General features: G+C 56.2%; 2 protein-coding genes and 1 long non-coding RNA gene across 5 annotated transcripts in view; 1 reads left to right on the top strand and 2 right to left on the bottom strand.

Moving 5' to 3' along the window:
* Nucleotides 1-10,203, top strand: part of NTN1 (netrin 1) — a 161,444-nt gene extending 151,241 nt beyond the window's left edge. Inside the window, exon 6 of the mRNA XM_004684597.1 lies at nucleotides 9,830-10,203. Within this exon, the coding sequence (XP_004684654.1) occupies nucleotides 9,830-10,158 (329 nt within the window). The 3' untranslated portion in view covers nucleotides 10,159-10,203. The remainder of the gene's footprint in view (nucleotides 1-9,829) is intronic.
* LOC105853779 lies at nucleotides 9,950-17,831 on the bottom strand. Of its 2 annotated transcripts, XR_001145547.1 has the most exons (6): nucleotides 17,441-17,831; nucleotides 16,881-16,918; nucleotides 13,822-14,658; nucleotides 11,850-12,964; nucleotides 10,381-10,566; nucleotides 9,950-9,982 (listed from the first exon to the last, which is right to left on the bottom strand). It is a non-coding gene; the product is annotated as an uncharacterized LOC105853779 (long non-coding RNA). The 2 variants fall into 2 exon arrangements; XR_001145546.1 differs by lacking the exons at nucleotides 9,950-9,982; nucleotides 10,381-10,566 and having other exon boundaries at nucleotides 10,581-12,964.
* Nucleotides 17,832-18,497: 666 nt separating this feature from the next.
* The window catches only part of STX8 (syntaxin 8), a 218,605-nt gene continuing 212,154 nt past the window's right edge, over nucleotides 18,498-24,948 (bottom strand). The window contains exon 8 of one of the 2 annotated variants that reach the window (XM_012726710.1): nucleotides 18,498-18,664. In XM_012726710.1, the coding sequence (XP_012582164.1) occupies nucleotides 18,597-18,664 (68 nt within the window). In that variant the 3' untranslated portion in view covers nucleotides 18,498-18,596. Of the gene's footprint in view, nucleotides 18,691-24,948 lie in introns of both variants that reach the window. The other variant, XM_012726711.1, reaches the window with a different exon arrangement.

The following is a 24,948-nucleotide window of genomic DNA, read 5'->3' as shown; positions in this document are numbered from 1 at the left end:
GATGTGCCCCTCCCATCCCTGGGGCTGACTTGGGCCCGCCAGGGGGAAGATGAGCAGCAAGAGGACAGGGAGGGAGATAGCTGGCCTGGGACTGGCGAGTAGGTGAGGCCAAGGAGGCCTGGCGGGGAGGGAGCCGCAGGGGCTGCAGAATTCTGCTCGCTGACCGACACCTGGCAGGGAGCCAGTTAGGGGCTATTTCCTTCACTACAGCTGGGCACCTGGATGCTCCAGGAGCTGCTAATTTGGACCTTGGGCTTGCTAGTGAGGAGCAGGCCCCCGATGCCCCCTTCCTCTTCCAAGACCAGCCCTGGAGAGCCTTGTGTTGCTGGGGATGTGGCTGTGGTCCCCGCAGTCAGTGCCAGGGAGCTGACGGCAGGAGGAAGCAGGGGCCATGAGGAGGACCTGCCTGGGGGGCGGGGGGGGGTGTGTGCTGCTGTGTCCAGACCCCACAGCAGGGACGGGTGCCCACTCCATTCACATCTGTAGGGAGAGGGGTATTGGCCCCAGAATCTGGAACCCAGATTCCCATTTGCTTGGTGATTCTGGCCAGGGAGCCTTCCCAGCCCGTGTCCCGCGTCTTTACCAGCACTGATGGAGGGGACGGATGTGCTGGGCCATCTCCAGGGCCAGGTCCACGGTGCCTCCGCCCGTGCCTTCTGACCTCCCTGGGCCACTCGACCCGTCCCGTCGCACTCTAGGGGAGTCTAACTCCCCTTGCAAATGCCTAAAAAAGCCTCTGCAGAAGGCTGGGGGTGGGGAGGTGGGCCCTGGAGGGCGGAAGGTGCTCCCTGGGCACCTGTATTCAGCCACATGCCTGCTGGGCAGCTCCCATCCTAGCAGGGCAGCATCCTCCTCGGGAGCTGCCTGGAAACCTGGGCACTGCAGCCCGCCAGCAGGGTCGGACACTGAGGGTGACAGGGTCACGCTGTCCCCAGGGCGTGTTGTGACTGACCAGGGGCAGCCCCCTTGTGGAGGCCTGGCTGAGCAATCCGGCCCAATGCAGACTGGGCTGGGAGACAGCCCGACTAGCCTTCGGGTCCCCTGTATGGCAGGGGTGCGAGGGGAGTGACTTTCCCGCACCCCTGCCCTGCTGCAAGGCCCTCACCCTATCCAGGGCAGCCTTCCAGCTCCCCTGCCTCTGGCCCCCCGCCTTGGCCGGCCGGCAGACTCCTTGCTGTCTCTTTCTCTCTTCTCTTTACTGCATTTGCCCCTGTGGGATTTGTCCCTTGGGATTTATACTGCATGTGCACCACACTCTTGCATGTGCACCGCAGGCACAGTGACACAGGCGTATCTCCAGAGGTCCTGCCCCTTGCACCCCGCTTCACCCTCCCCCCCAGGCATCTCTCACACACTCACTGAGCACTGATGTGGGCCTGTCCTTCCATGGACGTCCCCTCAGAGGGGGACGCACACTGGCTGAGAGCACAGAGGTAGCCGTGGGGCTGGTGCAGTGGGACGTGAGACAAGCAGGTGTGGCTTGGCGCCCGGGAGGGCACACTTCCTGGAGGGGGCAGCTGCCGTGCGTGCTCACCGGGCAAAGCAGGTTCCCAGGCAGAGGGAGAAAGGCAGAACCTCAGTCAGACTGAGCGGGAGCGAGAGGGGTGCTGAGTGCCGGCTGGGGCCAGAGACTGGGAACAGCCCAGCGTGGACCTCAGCTGCCATGTCCCTGTGCAGAGACCCTGCTGACCCTCGAGAGCCAGTGCTGCCTGCTCCGGAGCCCCCCGCCTTTGAGGGGGGGGGGGGGGGCATTGTGCAGCGAGACAGTTCATACTCTGAAAGGTGAGATCATCTCACTTTTGCCAGTTCTTGGAAAAATTATTCATTCCCAGAAAGGTTTATTAGTCACCCCTTTTGTTGAAAGACATTTTGGCATTAGCAGATGGAAAAATCAAAATGCTTTTCATGCGATGATTTGTCTCCAGAGTACCTCCTGAAACCCCCTAGGACTGTCAAGGATCCACCTCTGCAGGCCTGAGTGGGGGGCTGGGCCCACTTGGCTGCTTGTGCGCGCTTCTCTGGGAACCGGTGGGCAGAGGTGGCCAGGGACCCCAGAGCCCCGTGAACCCCGGTAACTCTGGGCCAGGGGCAACCCAACAGAAGAGGTCTTGCCATGCCAGTAGCCAGGTCAGCATGGGCAACTCATCCTCTTCCTCAGACATCTGCGAGGAGGGTTTTTATCATTGGGGTGCCGAGGCCCCGCAAGATGCAACAGCAGGCCCGAGGCCTGCGCTCCCCACCTACCACGCCAGCAGACTGGGCACAGTTGTCGTTGGAAGGTGCGGGAATTAGTCACCCCCACCCCGTGTCCCCTGCCCTTCTGCCGCCCACTCCGGCCGCTTGATTTTCTCGTAAACCTAAATCCCCCATTCCTGATAAACCTCAGAGGAGAGACCATAAAGACTTCTTGGAACAAGCCAGAGTGGGCGCCATGTTGTTGGGGTGACTGTCACCAAGACCGTGAAGCCCAAGTGACGGGCGCAGTGGCAGGAAGGTGATGACGGTGGCTGGGGCAGGGTTGGCACGAACGTTCTGGTGATGGCCGTACCCGTGCGGTGGGTGGAGGTCAGGGGATCCGTGGCTGGGGGGTACCGGGCTGTATGGAGACCACATGGGTGAGTGCGGCAGGGCGGTGGGGGTGGCGGCAGAGGACTGTGCTGGTGGGGGGCACCGGCACGGGGCTGGCCGCTGGCTCGGGGAGCCCAGCCCTCTAGGGCGTGCCAGAGACTCACAGTCTGGCTTTTCCCTCTAACCAGCTCGGGGGGTGAGGCCTCCCAGCACACGATGGCTTCCCCTTTTCTTTGACACCCCTCCCTTCCTTTTCTTGACCTCGGGGTCAGTAGCTATTCCTGATCAGGATCAATCTCTTCAGGTGTGGGAGGCTGGACAGATCTTCAACCCTAACCTAGCTCCTGGCGTGATGGTGTGCTGTGACTTAGGGACTGAGGCATGGGTACAGATGATGGGGGAGTACTCTGGGGCTGTCCCCCAAAGGGAAGGTCTGGGCCAAGCCTGCCCCCACCCCCAGGCATTGATGCTGGCTCACTGACAGCACGTGGCGTGGTGTTCCAGAGGCTGGCTGACCCTGCTCTGAGGGTCATTGGTCCCCTGGGGAGCCTCTGATTTCCCCAGCCAGATGTGACCTCCCCCCGAGAGAGAGCCAGCCCCATATGGAAGCCAGATGTAGAGCTGGTCCAAGTGAGTCAGCCTGAGGTCGCAGAATGCTGGTGACCACCAGGTTGGGCAGGAGGGTCGGTGGGCCGAAGGGACAACTGGACAGGCCAGTCCCAGGCTGATGGGGTCTTCTTGCCTGGGGTGGGTGGGGTGGACTTTAGCTCTTCCCAGCAGTGACTCCCCATTCTCACAGCTGAGATCCCCAGAACCTGGTTTCCTTCCCCCGTTCCCTCCCCACAAGCTAGCAGGTTCCAGGGGGTCTGCCCTGGGGGTCTGGGCTGTTCACCAATCTCATCTGCCCCCCCACCCCCCTGCAAACTTGGTGGATCTTCCTCTCCTCTTGCCTCATATCACACTGTTACCTTTTATAGGAAGAAGGATGGTAGAGAAGGCTCTCTCAGGGACTAAAGGGCCATCTGGTGAGAGGTGTTCCCTCCCATGTCACCGATGGGGTGCTGAGGCTCAGGGTAGGCTGGGGAGACAGGGATCTGTCCGCGGTGCGCACAAGAGCTGTGGAAGGGGTGGGGGTGTGGCCCCTGCACCACGGCCCCACTGCGCTGCCTTCTCCCTGTTCGCCAGGGCCTATCCCGCAGTCACAGGCTCACCCACTTGCGGCTTGGCTGGGCCTTTCCCCAGGGGTGGATCTAGTGGACCCTGATGCCCCCACTCCTCTGGGATTAGCGCCTTGGTCCTGCGGACTCCTGGCTCTTGCCAGTGCTTTGTCCTGGGGCCCGTCCTGTGTCTTCACACTTCCGCTGGTTCCATGTGCCTTTGGTGGGGGGGGGCGGTTGGGGGCGGTGTTCAGGCCTGATCTGGGTGATGGTGATGGTGGTGGTGGTGTGGGGGTTGCCAAACTCTCCCCAGCAGTCTGCAGAAGCTGTGTTAGATCTGTTTGCACCTGAATGGATTCCTCCTGGTGAGCGCGGTGGCTCCCAGCCCGTCTTCGTGTTCCAGTTTCAGGGACTGAGGTCTTTTCTGTGGGTCTCTCTGGGAAAGCAGATTCTGCCCTTTGAGGGTGGTTTGACTCTGAGGATCGGGAGCTGAGGTCGATGCTTAGAGGGTGCGTGACACCCACGCTCCAACTGGGTCACACACATGGTCTGGGGGGTGGGGGCAGTGGGAAGCGCCACTTCGTGGGGAAAGGAGGATGCTCTCCTGCAGGGGCATGTGGAGGGTGCGCTTTGCTGGGGAAGTAGGGTGTGGGCATCACACCCCAGTGGGTCTTATCTGCTCTGCAGAGTGGGTACAACTGGGTGGCCACAAAGTCTTGGTGGGATCGGGGCTGTGCCGTAAGCGTGCTGCAGGAATCTGGCCTCTTGCTTCTCCAGAGTTCAGACCCCATGGCTGGGCTGGATGTGGTGGGTACTCCCTGTTCGGCCTTCATGCTGGTGGTTCCCTGCACAGCCTGCAGGGCCCTCTGTCCGTTGGGGACCACGTGAGGTCTGGGAGGCCGATCTGGGGACTTCTAGGGAGCAGAGTCTTAGCCATCCTCAGAAATGACAGTCTGGCAGCTCTGTCCCCTTCCCTGTCCCTGGTGGGTGGGTGGGGGTGAGCTCCGGGTTGGGAGGGAGCCCAAGCTAGCCTCCCTGGGCAGCAGTCTCCCCTCCCTGGGGCTGCCCTTGCAGAGTACCCGCCCCCTGCTGAAGAGTGTCCAGCTGGGGCAGGGCTGGGCCAGGCCCAGGTCCCTCTCCTGCCTGAGCCTGTCATGAAGGGTGGCCATGGCCGAGGTGGGTGGCCGGGCCTGGCCACAGTGAGCCTCCAGCTCTCCGCCTCATTTAGTAAAAACTGGGCCCAGACAGCTGGGACACCCCGTCTTTGGTGTGTGGGCCCTGCCCGGCTGCCCTGAGCCCCCACTTAGCACACTTGCTCCGTTTGTTCACCCATCCCTGCTGGCAGATTAGCATCCCTGAGAGCAAGACTTGGCCCTGCTCAGCAGTTTCTTAACCTTCACGGGGACTGGGAAACATGTGGTCAGAGCTGCATTTTATGAAGGCAGCTGCAACTCATGCCATGCTTTCTAGCCCCGGAGATTTATGGGGCGGGCAGCATGGCTTTAATGGGTTCTGTGGGGTTCATGTCCTCCCCCATTCGTCCTGGCTGCTGTCTCCAAGGCAGATGGGTGACAAGCCTTCCCTAGCTGGACGGGCCCACCACGAAGGTGTGGCTGGCTGGGGGGGTGGGTAGGGGCTGACCACCCAAGCCTCCTTGTGAGGGGCAGCTGCTGGGAAGCCCCTGGGGGCCCGCCCTGAGCAGCCCATAAATCCAGGAGACCTCCGGGAGGCAGGAAGTCTCCCTGCAGAGGTGTCCCAGCGGCGGGACTTGGGGCGAGGAGGACAGCCAGCAGTCTCCGGGCTCCCAGCCTGGCCACTCCCCTCAGGCAGGTGGCTTGTCTCGGGTGGGCCAAAGATGAATGAGCAGCAACTGTGTATTCCTCGCTGACCATGCGGCTTTCCCTGCACCTCGCCTGCGCCTGGGCTGGGGCTTTGATCGCAGCAGGCGGTCGGTCCCCCTGACCTGTGAGCTGAGCCATCCGTCAGCTTAGAGCTAACTGTCCAGGGTGGTGGCGATGCCAGGTCCTTGGAGGCCCCAGAGCTGACAGGCCTGGAGAAGGGAGGGAGGCAGGTGTTGAATGAATGGGGCAGAGGACAGGGCTGCCCTGGGCAGTGGGTCAGCTTTTGGAGGAATCCGGGCACAGACTGTGCCTGGCAGCTTCCCACTTCTCAGGTTACCTATCACTTCGCAGTGCTGGGACTCTGCAGAGCTTGAGGCACCCTGCGAAGGATGGCCAGATGTCTGCCCCTGTGGAAGGCCACAAGGGTGCCCTGGCTGCAGCTTGGGTGTGGCAAACTGCAGCTGAAAGGAAGCCCAGGACTGGCCAAGGCACCCTGCCTGCTTCTAGTCCTTGCCCCTCTGCTGAGCCAGCTGGCACAAGCTGTTCTCGAAGAGTCTGGCCTTCTGGGTCCTCGCTCCCCTTCTTGGCTCCTTGGAGTCAAAGCCAGCCCTGCAGTCAGGTGAGAGAGGTGGTGCCCCTGGTAGCTGGAATTAGAGCAGAGGTAGTCCCTGGAGCCCTGCTCTGGGGGCAGAGAAGTGTTCCTTGCACAAAAGTCCACTCTGCAAACCCGGAAGCAGACGGGTTGCTGTGTGGCTTGCACTCTTGCTCCAGCTTGTGGCTGGCTGTAGGGAAGAAGGGCTCACCACACAGGCCAGGGGCAGCCTGGAAACTCTAGGTGTAGGACAGTGGAGGTGACTGCTTTCCAGAGCCCGTGCACACTCTCCTAGCTGTCCTGTGGTGTTGGTCCTGTCCTGCTGACGCCTCCTCTGTGACTTGCTGGGGCACCCAGGCTACAATGGCTCAGCTGGGTTCTCCGGTGCCATCCTCACCTGAGAGGCCTTGTGCCCGCTGGGGCAGGCACAGTGGCTGTCCAGCCCCAGCCCTCCTTGTTTGGCTGCACAGGGGTCGAGGGAAGGAGTGAGGGAGGGAGTTCTCAGCATGGGCTGTGAGAATGGGGCTGATAGCACCAGTGGACTGCAGGCCACGTCCCCTCCCAGCCAGCATCCGCTCTGGCTGGACCTCCCTTCTGCAGTCCAGTCTGATTTTGAGGGGTCTGTCTGCTTCTCCCAGCTCTGTCTGACCTCATGACCTTCCTTTCTGGTCACTTCATCTACCTAACTTCTGAGAACAGAATGGAGGAGGCCCTCACCGGAGCCCCAAGTCTGGCCGCAGTGAGGTTGATTTAGGAAACCAATGCAAGACAGTGGGGGCTCAGATGTCCTAGAGCTAAGGCATGTGGGGGTCAGGGAGCCCCTTGGGGACTCTGGCGCTCGGATGGGCAGAGCTGCCCAGTCACCGTGCCCGGCTCCGCGTTGGACCCCGGGAGACCCCAGACGGTCCTGGCGCTCAGCCAGCAGGGCATCAGCAGCCCCGGCGGCGTGCCACGCTGAGCCGGATACACTCCGAGCGTGCGGAGCAGGCCTGCCTGAGGTCACCGTTTCGATGTGTATTTTGAATATTTTCAGCTGTATGTGCGCTGCAGGGACTTGGCCCGAGCGCTGTGTGTGCAGCTCATACTTGGTGGGCTGTGTAATGTGCGGAGGCATTGCCAAGGGCAGTGGAAATGTGGACTTCTTCCAGCATAATCACATGAATCCTGCCACCACCCTCCCTACCTCTGCCCCCGGGCCTGTGTCGTTGCACCCCAAAGCCAGGGAGCTGCTGAGGCAGAGGAGCGGGCTGGTGGCTTTGTTCCCTGGACTCTTGGAGCCAGGGAGGTGTCCAGGGACAGGTACCCCTTGTGGTGTGTTCCGTGTTCAGCAGGTCTCCTCCAGGCTGTGTTGACTGTGTGGGGGCTTGCTGGGGCTGGGCAGGCCTCTCCGATGCCCTGCCAGGTCGTCCCGAGCATTCCTGCAGAGGAGCGGGCAGCCCTGTGCTCCGGACCAGCGACTGTGGGGCAGGGGTTGCCTGTCGTGAAAGGCCACATTCTGGGAGGTCGAAGGTATAAGAAGGGTCCCTGGAGGCCCCGAGCAAGAGCTGATCTTATATCCTGAAAGTTTCTCGGCCTCATCTCTGCTGGGAGGCCTCACCAGTCTGCCCTCCCACGGGGCCCCGAAAGGAGCCCCAAGATCCCGAGGCCCTGACTCCGCCTGTGTGAGTTTACGAGGGCTGCCCCAACAAAGTAGCACAGGCTGGGTGGCTTAAGCAAAAGAAATTTATTTTCTCCCTTGTGGAGGTTGGTCCGAGAGCGAGTTGTGGGAGGTTGGCTGCCTCGGAGGCCTCTTGGTGGCGGGGAGATGCATCGTCCCAGGGTGCCTTTGTGCGGCCTTCCCTGGGGTTGCTGTCCTAGTCTAAGACACCCGCCAAGGTGGAGTGCAGCCCACTCTGGAGACCTCATCTTAATTACCTCTATAAAGATCCTGTCCCCCACTGCCCTCCCCTTGAGATAGTGGGGGGTTAGGGCCTCAACATGAATGCTGCAGCAGACACAGCCTAGCAGTGCCTGCGTGCTCCAGGGGCCCTGGCCTGTGTGCCTGCGGCAGCACCTCCGCCCACTCCAGCCGGGAGCACAGCGTGGCTGGTCCCGGGGTCCGAGGTCCCACGCTGGGAAACAGCAGATCCTGAGGGAGGCTCATTCTGTATTCAGCTCAGTTCTGAGGAGAGGAAACTGGGGCTCTCAGGGACGCCGGGGATGGCTCCCCCGTTGCTTAGCTGAGGGGCACTCAGTTGCCACGGTGACCTCCGTCTGCACAGTCAAACACACCAGGCCCAGCCACTTCTCTGGGCTGGAGGGCTCCCCACCCCCGCTCAGAGTTCACACTGAGTGTTGAGTCCCTTGGTGACAAAAACATGGAAACGGTTGCCATGGCAGCCATTCTTTGGAGCCCTCAGACTGGAGTGCAAAGTTCAGGATGCCCAGAACAACTGAAATGAAAATTGGGGAAAACCTGCCGCTTCTTCACCCCAGACGAGTGGGATGGTGTTCAGGGTTTCCCGGGGCCGCCATCCTTGCTCCATCATGACCTGGCCTGGCCTGGGCGTGAAGATGGCTCAGTGGCCCTCGGAGACTTTGAGGGGAGCCTGCCGCCGCTTCGGCGGAGCGAGGGGTGTGCTGCAGGCACGTCTGGGGCTGCTCAAGCCTGCTGCTGTGCCTGTGACTTGAGCAGCAGGGCCATGTGTCCCCGGGCTGCTCAGCGCTGCACAGGGGACTCCTGTTGGGCGGGAAGGGGGTTAGTGCAGCAGAGATGTCTTTCTTTCCCCTCTGAACTGGGGGCAACTGCTGGTTTCCCAGTAACCAAAGTAGGTCGGTGGGGACGCGTCTGACCCAGAATGGTCCAAGCAGAGATTTCTATGGTTGGGGTTGTCCAGGACACGGCCGCACCTGCAGGCACACACACCTGGGGTGGAAGGCCCTGCAGCAAGGAAAAGCCCTCGACTTTGTGTAACCCCTATGTCACAAGTACGTTTGAGCAAGGTTTCCCTGAACACTTCACCCCCTGTACTTTCTCCTACATTAAGTGGGGCACTGATTCTCTCAAAGCATGCTCATGGGGCAGCTGCATCAGCACCACCCGGAAGTTTCTAAGAAATGCACCTCTGGGCCCCATCCATTTCTCGTGCATCTGGTCCTTAGGCCAGGCAGAGTGATGTTTGACATCCTTAGGGACTCAAGTGCCTGCTGCATTTGACATCCCCTACAGGGGAGGAAATGCTCAGAATGGGAAAGGGAATGGCGTGGGGCATCTGAGGGTGCTCCAGGGTGGGTTCAGGATGCCCGGCCCCTGGCCACTGAGATCCTGGTGTGGTTGCTTGAGATTTGGGTTAAGGGCAGGGTGTGTGTTAGTGAGGGGGGCCACCCGAAAAGCCTCATGCCCCCTCCCTAGCCCTCAAGGAAGGGCCAGCACTGCTCTCCTAGAGGGCATTCCCACTCCCCAGTGCGTGTGGAGGTCAGTTTCTATGGGCTTCCAGAATCAGCTTTGCCACCATCTCCCAGGTCACCCCTTACAGTCACAGCACAACTCCTCTGCATCCCGTTTTCCCTTGTCAAACACGCTGCCCCATTCCGGACCTTGGGGGCAGGCAGGGCACACCTGAGTCCAGAAGCTGGGGTCCTGGCAGCGCTCCTCAACGAGAGGCCCCCTCATGGTGTGCGCTTCCTTGCAGCCGTGCAGATCCACATCCTGAAGGCAGACAAGGCGGGGGACTGGTGGAAGTTCACGGTGAACATCATCTCCGTGTACAAGCAAGGCACAAGCCGCATCCGCCGGGGTGACCAGAGCCTGTGGATCCGTTCACGGGACATCGCCTGCAAGTGCCCTAAAATCAAGCCCCTCAAGAAGTACCTGCTGCTGGGCAACGCGGAGGACTCACCGGACCAGAGCGGCATTGTGGCTGACAAGAGCAGCCTGGTGATCCAGTGGCGGGACACGTGGGCACGGCGGCTGCGCAAGTTCCAGCAGCGCGAGAAGAAGGGCAAGTGCAAAAAGGCCTAGCGCGGGCACAGCGCGGGCGGGTGGGGCGAAGGGCGGGCGCTCGAGCTGGCAGCCCAAGTGGACTTGGCTCACGAGGTGGGGGCCGGGGGGCGGGGCCCTCTGCAGCCCCTCCCTGCCGCGGCCCCTCACCCAACCCCACCCTCGGCGCCCCAGGCTGGAGTCGCGCTGGGCGGGGTGCAGAGCAGGCCGGGCCCTGGAGAAATGAGGACGAGACTTAGCTACCTCATGGGCTCCTTCCAGAGCAGAGACGCGCTCCCCAAGGGCTAGGTGGGGTCTCCGTGGAAGGGGCGGGGCAGCGTGCCTGGGGCCCAAGCGCTGGCCACGGAACCGCACACGTGGGGCCGCCACTGCTGGCTCACGCTGGCGAAGGGGCTGTGAGGAGAACTGTGAATTCACTGACGCTGTAGCCTGGGGGAGGGGGGCGGCCTTGAGCAAGCCGAGCCAAACTACCACTCCTAACAGAAAGACTGCAGATCCTCTCCTTCCCCCATCCTCTTAGGGAACTCCCACGGATCCCTGGCTGTGACAGCTTGGACCCCAAATGCAGGGGCTTGGGCAGGCCTGTCGGAGGCGGAGAGCAGCCTGGGGTCTCCTTTTGCCCTGCGGAATTGGTCCCTCTCCATGCGGGCGAGTGGGGGTTTACAGGGCTCCAGCCTGTGGAGCCCAGAGGAGGAAGCCCCTACTGACCGCAGCCCAGCAGGAGGTTGCTGAGATTCTGACCTGTAGGCAGTGGGCCCGAGGACACCCTTGAGAAGCCAAACAGGGTGGGCACTGGCACATGCTGGAGCTGCCGGTGGAGGAGGCACGGTGAAGGCAGAACCTCCCAGAGAGTTTCCTCTCTGGAAACTTGGAACTGGCCCCTTTTATGACATTTTCCAGGGGAGACAGGATGGGGCATGGGCTGGGTTTACGGCAGGCAGGGACACTATTTGTGTAATGACATCAGCTCCCACAAGGCCCCGCAGCAGTGTCAACAGCTGGGAAGGGCGGGGACGGGCCTGCTATGCAGGCTGCGAAGGCAGCGGGCAGGCGTGGGCCAGGGGCTTGCTGGCTCAGCGAGGGGCCAGAGCCATGGGGGCCAAGGAAACCATGGCCACTTCCTGTCTCTGCCAGTTTCCCTAATCTGGGGCTGGCCTGGTCTGTCGAGCCTGGCAACACCTCCTTGCCCCATTTCCACGTTGGTGGCGATGCCCCCTTTTCTAGAGCAACTGTCCCCCAAGCAGGCAGCTCCAGACCTTCTGGTCTGGTTTGTCCTAGGCCATGCCCATTCTCCTGAGCTCTCTGCACTGCCCAGGGGCCTCTGGCCCATGTCCTCACACCCAGCACAATGAATTAAGAGGCCTGGCTCCCCGCTCAGTCAGGAAATTGGTTTCATTTTCCCTGCTGGAGTTTGACGGCGCCAAAGGGTCACACCAGGTATGAAGCCTGGCCTTCGTGGTCTGGCCACCCTCCACCTCCCAGCCGCGACAGCTGCCGTTGACTGGGCACCTGTGCCAGGCACTTTATCCCCATGATCTCATCCTCACAGCCACCCCGGGCCAGGCATGCTCGCCCCTTTGTCACCAGTGAGGAAGGTGAAGCACATGTGCCCAAGGTGTTCGGGCAACACGTGGTAGGACTAAGTGCAGGCTTGAGGCGGCTCTCTGGCCACACTGCCCTTTGCTGCCTGCAGGCACTGTGACCCCCCTTACCTCTTGACGCCCAGAGCAGGCTGCAAGGGGTGCTCCTGGAGACTCTCCCTGATCACTGAGTGGAGCCTGGCAGCAAGATCGGTGGGTGAAGTAGGGTATAACTCACACGGGCAACCCTGGAAGTCCGCGGTTCCAGGAAGGCAGGCCGTGGCTGACCCGGGGATGGAGGACTTCTGAAGGGACTCCAGAGGCACCTGGCAGAGTGAAGACAGAATTTGCCTGGGAGGAGGATGTGTCTTTCCTGAATTGAGGCCCAGGGCTGGAGGTGTAGGGGCCGCCCTCCTCTGATGCCCACCATGTCCTGCCAGCGCCATTAGCACCAGGCTCGAGGGCCTTGAAAAGTACATGGATAAGGGCAGTGTCCTGTTTCTCTCCTCCCCAGCCTGGCTTCTGGGTGGCAGCCACATCGCCTCCCACCTGGATCTGTCTCACCCCCATCCAGTGAGGTGTGTGTGTGAGGCCCCTCAGCCCTGGAGCCAGGGAGCTGCCGAACAGTTGTGCATCTTGTTTTAAATTCACCCAGCCTCCCCCTCAGACTCAGCACCTTGTGGGCATAAGCCAGCTCCTGGGGAAGGTGCCAGATTGGACACTGGGGATTTCCGTCAGCACAGGCTGCCCCCACCCAGCTCCCAAACCTGCCCTGCCCTGCCCCACTCAGCACCGGGACCCAGCCACCACCTTCAGCAGCAAGGACCACCCTTGGTCCTTCCATCCCCACCCTCTCTGGGAGGAGGTGGAAGGAATAGAGGTGCTCCAGTTTGTACAGTTAGAAGGGATGTAAAATGGAACTAGATTTTGATTTTTGAAGAGTGTATTAACCAGAATTGTGATATGTAGGTGTTTGAAGAAAAATATACCAGATTAGTTCTTATGGAGGAAAAAAGTTTCCCCAGTTGTCCTTTTTCTCACCTGCTAGGTGATCTGGGGCCCGACAGCGGAGTGCGTGCTTACTGACACAGCGGAGCTAGAGGGTGGGGGGAGGGCCTTGCCTGCAGGGGTGGCCTCTATCCTGGCCAGGGAGCTGCCCCAGAACCCTCGTCACCTCCTGGAATCCGCCTCCACAGTAGCTGCAGGAAATGGGCCCAGACTTGTGTGGGCCCCAGGTTGGAATGAGTCTGAAATGAAGGAGACTCTAAGTTAGGATTGGAGAATGAAAAGCGGTCAGGGTCTCGGCACCGTTCGGAAGCCCGCCCTCGTCGAGGGAGACTGCAGCCAGGCCGCCGCGGTCCCCGTCACAGCCACGCCAAGCCCTAGGGCTGACGCCGTGTGTGCTCATGGGGCCTCCCCCGTCGAAACCCAGCAGCCCCACTCTGTGTGTCATTGACATCTCTCCCCTGCTCCCAACACACCTCCCACCCCCCTGCGTTTCAGAGTTCTGTTCACTCAGAATTGTAAATGTTTAGTTGTGACCATGACACATTGTTTGGGTCAGTGTTCCTTTCCAATGCATACTAATATATTATGGTTATTATATATGAATATATTTAATGACATGGAGAAAGTTGTGGATTTTTTTTAAGTTTTTTTTTTTGTTGTTGTTGTTAGAGTTGTAATGGACCCAGATGGAACTTGTAATATGGGCCACACATGATAGAACTAAATTCAGATATCAATTAAATAAACTCTTGTACACTGTTCTGGCTCCCAGTCTTTCTCTGTGGCTTGAGCTGGGGGGTGAGGGGATGTGGGTCTTCGGGCCACATAAAGAATAAGAATATGGACCTCCCCCCCCCCCAAAAAAAAAAACAGGAAAAGGGCAGAATTGATTGTAAAGCCTTAGGGGTTTACAGGCTCCCGTTGCAATTTTAGTTGCAATTTTAAGCTAAAAGCCTGTCTTATGGGACAATTTGCTTTCCAGTCTCCAAATAATTGCCTCTGAGATCCCAGTCCAGGCCATTCCCTGGGTCCCAGCAGAAAAGAAGCACCTCCCACCTACCCCAAATTCAATAGCAGAGAGCACCTCTGAACTTACCTAACTCTGATCATGTAACAAACGCTTTCTCCTTTTACATAGTCAGGCGCTCCTATTCAAAATCAAGAAGAGACTCACAAGGAAGACAACAGGGTTAGTGAGACCGTTTCCTCCCCCCAAGACATTGCTAAAGGCTTCAAGTGGGGCAGGGAGGTGGCAGGTGGCAGGAGCCAGCACCTCACAGTCACCAGAAGCCGAGCTCACTGCGTTTCTGAGACTATATTTAAACCTCCAAGTGGTTGTGATTTCTTTATTAAGTAAACAACTCAGTCATTAGGAACATGTTGTGTTGCCATGCAGAGGGGAGCTGAGCGTCACCAGGAAGCTGTAGTTTCTGCACCCAGCTGTTTCGAGCAACGGGCCTTATCTGGCCCAAGAATGCAGGCATGGACAGCCCTTCCCCTGCTGCATGGGGTCTGCCTGCGATGCCCTTTTTCCCGGGGCACAGGTCTGGCCCAGCCTGCAGAAAGCGCAGGGCTTTCGGGACCAGGGACCAGTGGTCCCCATCACCTCAGATGCGAGGCTCTGTGGAGTGGACACCGGGTGGACGGGCACAGGGCGCAGCCTGCCTCCCTCTCCAGAGGGTGCCCCGGGAGGGGACTGCCTGCGCATGGTGGAGACATGCCCAGGTTTCAGGTTTTGTTGGGCAGACATGTTCACTCTGTCCATGTTCAGCACGTCTCCATGCGTTCTGAAGATTAAAAACATAGTATATGCCAAAAACCAACCAGCTAAACCTAAGTGAAGGATGAACAGAACCATGGGAGAGAAAGCGTGTGGCAGACGAACTCAGTCAGGGCTTTACAAATTGGAGATTCAATAGGCCGCAAGTAATTTCTGGAAAGAGGCAAATAAATTCATTGTTACTGGCACGTGGTTGGGAGGAAGTCTGAAATTTTATGAAGCAATTAGAGAAAAGATGAGTCTTGGCCAACTGTTTTAAAAATAAAAGTCTTTGCAGAACACTCCCAGGAAGCTGAGGCCACTCTGCAGATGGGGTGGGAAAGGCAGCTACTGGCCACCACTGTTCGGCTGGACAGGAGAGAGCCTGGTGGTTATGAAACTGAGGGGCAGTGGGGACTCTGCAGCAGCCTGGTGGAAGGCAAGTTCCATAGACCTGCTGGAGCCCTGCGTGTCTCCAAAGGAGATCACCCTGGGGCTAATGAAGACCAAGATCTCATCACAGTTATTAATAATAGTAAAGTTTCCTGGCACAGCAGACCTCTCCTGACCCGCCCGCTGCTCCCCTCAGCAGTGAAAGTGGTCGATCTGCCTGTTCTTCTCCCCACTCTGTCTCTGGTGAATCCTCTCATCCCCTGCATCTCTGGCCTGTGCCCCAATTCTGTATGCATATATAAATAAATTAAAAAAATATAATAGTGAAGTTTCTTCCATGGACCAGAAGTACCAAAGTATCAAGTTGTAAGCAGGTATCTGGATTTCCTTATATGGTATCCAGACTTAACATGCTTATATTAATTCAGTAAAGTTAAGCAATACTGATACTGTTATTTTTTTTTTTTAAGATTTATTTATTTATTCATATGGAACTGGGGTACAGGCCAGAGATGTGGAGGGTGAGAGGATTCACCAGAGATAGAGCGGGGAGCAGAACAGGCAGATCGACAAAGTACACTGCTGAGGGGAGCAGCAGGCGGGCAGGAGAGGTCTGCCACGCCCTGTGGATCTCCTCCTGAGCAGGCGGGGATCGAACTCATGTGGAAGTGGCTTTAGCTTCTTAGTGCATTGCTTTAACCCACTACGCCACCAGGGAGGGCCGTCTGATACTGTTATTTTAATAAAGTTTTTTCTGAATGAAAAAGCATCCAAGGTGACAGGGTGTCTTGCTCCTGTTCCCAAGTCTGGGGTGAGGGCTCACTGCTCACGAGACCTGTCCTGAGCACGTGGAGGGAAAAACCTGGCTTTGCCAAGACAAGTGGGAAGCCCACACCCTGGTTTACCTCAGCCGTGCTACTCCAAGCTGGGCCATACAGCAACAGATCTCACAAAATGGCTCATTCCAACCATTGGACTGCCTTGCTCCTTTCAGCTGCCCTTCAGTTTAGAGGGGGGTGGGTGTCTCCTGAGTAAGTTAAGGAAAGGTGGAGCCTATGTTGCCCAGGACCACCCCTCCCCTGATTGACCCCAGCCTGGTGCTGCCCGAGGCTTGCACTGTGGGTCCTTGCAGTTAACCTGCCAGCTTTTCATCCCCCTCCTGCTGGTAGGTCCAGAGAAGTAAAGTCACTTGCTCAGGGTCACTCAGCTAGCAGCGGCGGGCTGGGCCTAGAGCCCACTCAGTCAAAAGAACAGAAGCCACTGTGTGCAGACATCGGCTCAGTGTTTGGCTTGAAAAGGCCTTTCCGTGTGGCTGAGCCAGAAGGCTGTGGCTCTGGTTCAAAGACGCCCCATGAGTTGCCGGGGCTCCGTGCTGAGCAAGTCAAGAGGAGGTGAGAAAGTCAAACAGACCTTCTATGCTACTGCCCATTAGCCCCAAAGTGGGGGGCTCCAAGGAGACGGTATTTATACATTTGGGGTTTCACACAACAAAACTGGAGGAGGTGACTGCAGATTCTCAACTGCCACTGGGTGATGCATTGGCAACCCCAGGCCCGCCCTGTGAGAAAATGCACCCAGGACACGTCACCGTCCACTCCACAGCCCTGGCACATCCAGGATGGCCCATCTCCTACAGGGACACACCTATCTTCAGAAAAGCCTCCCCTGTGCTTCAAAATCCAGTCCCCTGACGGCATGGTTTGTGCTCAAAGCAGGTTCCTGACCCGATTCAAACACGCCCCGGTCAGTCTGTGAAATCTGCACCCAGGTCAAGTATAGGTATGCACACCTGGGCAGCCCCTGGAGGTCAACGGGGATGAGGGGGTTGGGGGGGGTCCCAAGGAAGCCACCGCTCAACAGTCACTCTGTGGCACTAGATGAAAGCATGTGACCAAGTCCCTCAGCCCCGCCCCTGGAGCCCAGCGGTCCAGATTTGGTTAGAGGAAGAATCTTTTTTCAGCTGAGCCAAGCTTTATGCTCGATGCTTGCACTTGCAAACTCACCTGATCCTCACGGCAACTTCTGAGGCAGACAATCTCCCCTTCAAGAGGAAGAAACAGGGAGAGATATCGGCCCTTAGCTACATACCTGTAAGTGGGTGTGGCTGTCACTACTTGGTTCACGCTCTGCTGTAGGGGTACTTCATGGTCCCCTGGGGGTGGACTGCCTGACTGGTTCTGGCCACTGAGCAGAGCAACGGGTTCTCTTCTGGACAAACATTCCCCTGCAGGTGGAGGGTTTCTGGAGCTCTCAGTGGCTGTCTCACTGGCTTGAGCAATTCAGTGAGGAGATGTGGTCAGAGGCCCTGACGGGAAGGCTGTGGACATGCAGCAGGACACGTACATAAGGGAGGGCCCTAGGCTGCTATGGTGTGAGCTGTTGTGAATCAGCACTGTCCTGTCCTGAGTGATAGGGAGCAGAGTCCTAGTATGAAGCAAGACAGCTGGACCGCTTCTGACGGGAGCGTGGGCTGTTAGGGAGCAGGAACACTCAGGTAGGGCAGAAACAGCTGTAGAAAACAGCTCCCAGGAATAGGACCCATCCTTTGCAGTGACTTACTTACAAGGAGGTGGGTGCAGGCCTCCCAGGCATCCAGCATAGCTAGAGTCTGGAGTCTCAAGGTCCTGGAGGAGGCGCTATGCCAGGCAGCACGTCCTGTGCCCTGGTCGGCTCACAAGCAGAGGTCAGCTCAAGGACTCTTGAAGCTCTTGAGGGCAGTCAGTGGCCCGGTCTGGAAAATCCACAGCAGACACCACACCCCCTCACCCCTTCCCTGGCTCCCCTACCACAGGCCCATGCTCTCCTTTTCCTCAATGAAACCATGTGCTTTGGAAACTGCCCCATCACCAGCCCTAATCCTCTCCTGTCACGGAGGGCAAAGGACCTTCCTTCCTTCCCTAAAGAGGACAGAGGGCCTGATGCCTGGCCCTGGGCTCTCTTGTAAGCCAGAAGGCCTACCCCATCACACTGCACTATGCGCGTGCATGAACACACACACACACATACACACACACACACACACACACACACGAACAGCTGTCACAGCCAGTTTAAGCCAAATGAAGGCTTTGTTCTCCTGACTTTGTAATCACACCTTTCTTGAGCCTTCAACAGTGGTTTCCCACCTGCCTCCCACCCCTCCCGCCTTATGTGACAGACATCATCCTAGCTGCTCATAAAGATGTTTTTAGCCTTGGAAAACAGGTTAACTATCACTGAGGAAATGAAAAAACGTGAGCTTCCAGGTGTGACGGCAGTTCCTAGACTCTAAAATATTTCTGCACATATGGCAGCAAGCACCACAGGGGTGGCACATGGCAGGGTGGCGGGGGTGGTGACGCAGTGGCCACATCCCTGTGCCGCCTCCACCCCTCTGCCCAGGCTCTCGTGTCTCCTCCTCCCAGCCTGGGTGTCCTGGCCTTGACTGTTCGCTTGTTTCTCACATGGGCCTGTGACTTCCTCAACAGACCAGACACTCGAGGTTCCAAATCGACTGCTGGACCACGGAGGCACCTTGGGCTAGCGCCAAAATGACAAAGGCAGATACCACAGGGCCAGGCTCGGGGGCCCGAGGCTCCTGACCCGTCGCGCCAGTTGCCTTGACTGAAGCCACGCACATCAAGAGTTCCGAGCTTGGGGGAATTTATTAAGAATGGCTTTCGGGTACCAAAGGGAGTTGAGGTTCCCTCCAGCATGGCGGGTGTCCCAGCTGGGCTGCGCTACTTGGTAGGCCACACTGCAACGACCACGATGGCCACGAGCAACAGTAAAATCACCATTATCATCCCTGAAAAACAAAGCAGAAAGAGAGCCCTTTTAATGATTCACACCAGCAGAGGGTCACCCCTCCTGGCAGCTGTCTTCCGAGTGGGCAGCAGTACAGTTCTGGCTGAGCTCTCAGTTTGTGCCCAGGCATGTTGGGGTGTGAGCCGCCCTGGGTGTTGCTGCTGCTGCGCAACTTGGGCTTTGCAGGCCGGTGGGACAGAAAGGTGGGCTTCTCAATCCTGGATTCCAGTTCACCACTGAGGAGTTGTGCAGCAAGTTGGGTGCCAGCACCTCTGAAAGCAAGACTGGAGGGACCCAGGAGAGGGCCTCCTACTACAGACAGGTGAGGGTGTGTGTGCAGGTTTCTTCTGCTGTGTTGAGACATTGATAAAGCCAAGAGTTTTGGGGGTTTCAATGGAATAGTTTAGAATCCACCATTTCCACTGACTTGGTCTCTTTTTCCTCAGCTTCTGTCAGCCATCTATAAAAATATCCAATAGAGGGATATAGTTCTTCATCCATATTCTTTATGCTAGTATATTTTGGCTTTAGTTTCCAAAGCTTTTGGCGGGGGAGCACAAGAGAGCATCAGCCTGCTCCCTGCAGCCAGCTCTGCCCACCAGCCCCGCTCCGCCTTCTCGGGGGCACACGTCAGGACTTACTGCCACACCTGCTGCCACAGAGAACACAGCCCCTCCACCCGGTGGGCTCACCGGCTCCCACAGCCAACGCCGCAGTCTCTAATGGGGCCGTTCCACTGCCAGCTCCAGGGTGAGCATGGGTACAGAGGAGCAGCAGCAGGGTGGGGCTACCACAAAGCAGCACCCACCAAATGTTCGCTTCGTAAAGGACCCAGAACTACAGAGGCCCCAGAAGGGAAGTGAGGCTCAGATGAGATGAAGCGTATGGCAGCAAGCACCACAGGGGTGGCACGTGGCAGGGTGGCGGGGGTGGGCATAAAGTAACAGCTCAGTGTAATGCACCAAAACACAGGGTTATTTGGCTACCTGCACTGCCCACCCCAGCCTGAGGAGCTGTTTCTGGAAAGACCAGGGCCCAAAGAGTTCTACTACTCGTTCTCTTACAGGAAGCCACAGACACATTATTGCTCTTATTGGTTCCATAGCCACTGGCCACACATGGCTATTCAAACTCAAATCAAAGTCGAAATTCAGTCTCCCAGTTGCACCAACCATGATCTCAAGTGCCTACTGGCCACCTGTGACCCATGGCCACCATATTGGACAAGACAGCACAACACATTTTTATCATCATAGGAAGTCCTCCGGGCCTGAACCAACAGTACAGAGCTCTGGCTATTTTGTTTTGCCGCTACCCTGCCACCGTCTCCCATGGTGTACGGAGTGGGAGCCATACGCACCTGTTGAACAAATGAACCAGTTCAAAATCTCTTCGGCACTCACTCCACCCGTGGCTCATTCTCCAAAATGGGAGTTCTGCTTTCCCTCCTTCTGGAGTCGGTTATTGTTAAATGTTATTCCGGGAAACCATTCATTTTTTCCCCCGAGCATTCATAAGTATTGGCACCCAAGGCGCACCAGACTCTCCTCTAATTGCAGACACGCACCGCTCCCCGGCCGCCGACCCATGGCTCACGCAGCCTTCGACTACCTCTGCCTCAGGTGCCTCGCTCATCTTTCCAAGTACAAGTTGTGACTTTCCTGGTCATCGCATTTTGTTAATTTCTGCCTTATTTTTTTAATCTTACCATTTGTAGACCTTCTTTGAACTTATTTTGTAGTCCTTTCCCTAGTTTTTTGAATACCTCATTGATTTTCGTTCCCCTAAGCATTACCCCTGTGAGCCTACAAGCTTCGCTATAAAATTATACTGCTGCTAGTTTCTAAATTCTAAATGTTTACAAATATTCAGAAGCGTGTTTTGAATTTTCTGATAGTATTAGTGAAATACACATATCAGAATCTAAAAAATTTGGAGATGAAAAATACATGGGCTACATCTTGGTGTGAAAATATCTGGATTTCTATCAGTGGCAAAGTCACAAATACTAATACCACTGTGGGTTGTTTCCTACCTCTTTAAAAGAGAATAGTTGAGTTTTATTGGGGAAATTCATTTGTCTTATTGAAACTGTATTCTTTTTATTGAGGTAACAATGGTTTACAACACTGTATGTGAGTACAGCTGTGTACCTCTTCAGATGTTACCACACCATGCCCACCGCCCCAACACCCATGATCTCCCCTCCCCACACCCAGGCTCCAGACGCTTCAATTCTATAGTGAGATTTCTAGGAATAGTTTTGGTTTTGATTTTGTTTCTCTGCTTAGCTTCCCAATATTCCACATATGAATGAAATCATCCAGCATTTGTCTGTCTTCTGACTTAGTTCACTTAGCATAACCCCCTCCAGTTTCAACCAAATTGCTGCCTACCTTCTTAACTGGAGAAAATTCTAAAACTCAATTGGAACTTAATGAAAATAGAATGCAATTTGCTTTCCCATCCAAATTCACAGACTCCCTGGGTTCTTCTCTACAGCTCTCCAGGGTTCAATGTAGCTCAGGGGATATAAATTTAAAACCCATTCCATGTATAACACAGCATGTCCATGGTTTCATATACCGAGAAAGGACTTAAAATTATATGGCAAGCTTCTTTGTCATCTTCCTGGGAAAACAGGCAAATTCTTTTCCCTAATATATCTCTTTCTTTGATGATCCAGTCTTTAGAGCGAGCCCCCTTCTCAGGAACTTGAGATTCTACCCACCCACCTACCCCCTTATCTTCATCTGGACGTAAACCCACACTCTTTATCAGGGGTTGGCAAAATGGCACGGGGTCAAATCTGGCCTGTGGATATTTGTAGGCAACCCATGTGCCAAACATATTTTTATGGTTTCAGAGTTATCAAAAAAAAAAAAAAAAAGACAAAGCAGAACCTGGGGTTTCTAGCCGCTGCCCCCTCATCATGGCTGATAACGGCTCGGTGCTCTTTTGGGGCTGGGTTTCCAGTTCTCTCCACATTTCTTTCATTTGGGGGCTCTCCCTCCAGCCTCCTAAGTGTAACAGCACATTAGCACCAGAGGGGCTGGCCATTTTATCCGGCACTGTAACATAGCAGGGGCACCAGTTGTCTTCAGGTTAACTGAAAGCTCCACTTGGACAGGGATCCTTCCTAGCTGGGGTAAAAGGCTGATATTCTCAACACCAGAGAAAGTAATGGAGATGGAGGAAGCAGAATGGCCGAGCTGGGAAGTTGGGGGCATGTGCTGCCCTCTAGAGCCCAGCTGGCCCAAAAGACACAGGCAGCAGCAAGCTTCTAAGGAAGGAGAAGGTGGGTTCAGGAAGTTCTGCCCTGAGGCACAGGCAGGTCAGAGCTGTGGGGAGGCCCTGGGTCTGAGCGTCTCTCTGTGCCACAAGGTTTCCAGACCAAATTTAAGACGGTCCAAGGAGATGACAACGTAAGTGACTTGAACTCTCAAAGAGGGTGATCACGAGGCTAGGGGCACAAGTGATGAGGAAAAAGACATCAAGTATAACTGGTTAGGCCCTCCCTGGTGGCGCAACAGGTTAGGCACAGCACTGCAAGCTGGCAAAAGCAACTTCAGTGCGAGTTTGACCCCCAGCCAGGGAGGTGACCCACATGGCGTGGCAGACCTCTTCTGACCCACCCGCTGCTTCCCTCAGCACTGTACTTCATCAGTTGGCTTGTTCTGCTCCCCACTCTGTCTCTGGTGAGTCCTCTCACCTCCCCTGCAACTCTGTACCCCAGTTCTGTATGTATAAGTAAGTCTTTAAAAAAAAAAAAAAAGAACAGGAATTAACTGGTTAGGGAGTAAAATAAACAAAACACAAATGTACAAAAACTTGAACAAATGGGAGACCACAAGGTCTCAATAGTGACCAGCACCTCTACGTGGGTCACCATGGTGCACTCACCTGCTCTCCTCACCTGAGCTGTTGTCCACGAGCGAGCAGGAATGGAAGTTGGATTAGCTTCCTTTTTGGTTTAAAACTTACTGATGGCTGAAACTGAAACCCAAATTCTATAGTGGCCTGGAAGGCCCTGCAGCCCCCGAAGCCATGTTCTGCTCTGCGCGCCAGCCATCTGGCTTTCCATTCCTCCCGCAGCCATCTCCGCAGCCTTCCTGGCCTCTACACACGCGGGTCCTCCTGCTGAGAGCACTGCTCCCCTGGGCACAGTTAATCCGTCATGTCCTCCAGGGGCACAGTGCTCTCATCTCTTTTAGAAGCTCCTCGCAGCCCTCCCACGAGCCATGGTCCCTTGTCCCCTTTGCATCTCTGTGGTGACCCTTTCAAAATCACACTTTACCCCGCTCGGTGACAGTCTAACTGGCAGGCGGCACCTCTGACAAGAACTGTGTCTTCATCACCATATTCAGAGCACCTAGGGCAGCCTGGCACACAAAGAAGTACAATCCATCTCTTTTTATATACACGAGCAAAGGCACTGGGAGTCTGGAAGGGACAAGAACCACCTATGAAGACACAGAAGGGGCGGTCAATAGATGGGGTGGGGAGAGGCTGAGAATGCACTGAGGAGGCCAAGAAGAGAGAAAATTCAAAAGGTGGTCAAAACTAATCAACAGAAACTGCCGAGATCCCAGGAGGATAGGCCTTTAACAGTAGTTTCAGCAGAGGGGTGAGTGGGTGGACCTAATGGGAGGATTACTGCAGAACTCCTTTCAAAGCTGCTGATTATCCTGTCACAGAGACTGAATTACACAAACTGTGCCGCAGTGAAGGGTGACGAGATGCACACCGTGGAGAATGGAAGGTCCCTCCGGCGAATGACACTATAGATAGCGACAGATGTGGCACACTGAGTTCCTGCCCGGAGAGGAACAAGGGGCTGAGAGAGCAGTGGCAAGCACCACACTGTAACCCCGCTCCATGCACACAGGGGTGTCCTGGGTAGGAGACTCCACCAGGTGTAAGTACCCCAGTGTGAACAGAGGTCAGTGAGGAAATCACCCTAAGATGACCAGTGACGGTGGTAAGCAAACGTCACCTGTGGCTTTTTAGATCCTTTCGGGCAAGGAGAAGGCATTTCACCTACCGCTGCAGTTCTCTTTCACAAGTTTGGCTTTCGTGGAATGTGATCACAGCTCTGGCACCTTCCTCTGAAGGATGTTTCAGGAAGAGAAACCAAGGTTCCTTTTAAAGCCAGGGAGAGCGAGGCCATGTTGTACGCAGGATATTTGAGAGTTTGGAGTATTTTGAGAAGTGTTAGAGATGAATTCCCTTGCTTCATTCTCAGCAACAGGTAACTCTGATCTCTATTTTATGTGAAGGAACTGTGGTTCTGGACAGCTAACTCTATCCAACTCTGTGGGGCCTAAGGCCCTATCGCTGGCACAAGGAAGCACTATTGGGATCTAGTTGGAACTGACCTCTCCCCAACCCCATTCATGCTCTTCACCCCTTTTCTGCACCACTGGGCCTGTCCGGGGGATCCTGACTCCTGACGGAATATGGTGTTTGTCAGGAAGAGAGGCCCAGATTGCACTGGGCTGAAAAACTGCAATAAAGAGTTTGCTTTTTCTTCCTCTGCCCTTCCACTTTTTATGGTGGAATTGAAAAGGCACACACTAAAGATGACAGAAGTAAAAGGATGATGATGCAGCCATCACTCAGCTTCAGCTAGTATTGATTTAAATACTAGCCAATCTGTGTCTGTCTCTACCCTCTCCTACTCCCTGTGCCCAGCGTGTTCTTTTGAAGTGAGTCCCAGAGATTTCATCTCCAACTGCAGTACGTGTAAATCAGCAAGTACCACAGGGAAAGTGCATCTCTGAGAGGACACTGGCACCACATAGAAGCACAAGGGGGTTGAGACGAGGCGCCACCACTTCAGGCGCAGGAACAGGGTTGAGCCTAGAGGACACAGGAGCTGCTGGGGAGCACGTGGGTGGCATTTAGTCACGCAGGACAGAGAAATCGCCTTTCTTTGGCCTCAGAGTAGTGCTGTAACCCTCAGGGGGTCTAGTCATCCCCAGCTAAGGAAATGTTTGACATTTCAGAATGGGGAAAGACAGTTGAACTCCTGGGAACCTGCCAACTTCTTGAACAATGACTGCTCTCTGCCCCCAAGCCCAGCACAGAAACACCTGGCGAGGCCCTGACAGCGGGCTCCGGCCTCCGCGCCTCGCTCAGCTCTGAGCACAGGTGCTGGCAAGGCTGATTTTTCCCTTCTCATCCCCAGACGCCCCAGCCAGAGCAGCCCCGGGTGCCAGAGTTACAAAAGTGGAAAAAAATGTCCATTTCCTTTGGTCAGTTTACCAGATGAGTATTACTCAA

This window comes from Condylura cristata, unplaced genomic scaffold (assembly GCF_000260355.1).
Source record: "Condylura cristata isolate star-nosed mole 26May11 unplaced genomic scaffold, ConCri1.0 scaffold00017, whole genome shotgun sequence".
In the NCBI taxonomy this organism is placed as follows: domain Eukaryota; kingdom Metazoa; phylum Chordata; class Mammalia; order Eulipotyphla; family Talpidae; genus Condylura; species Condylura cristata.
Note: the sequence above shows the minus strand (reverse complement) of the source record. Positions and strands in the feature narration are given on the sequence as shown.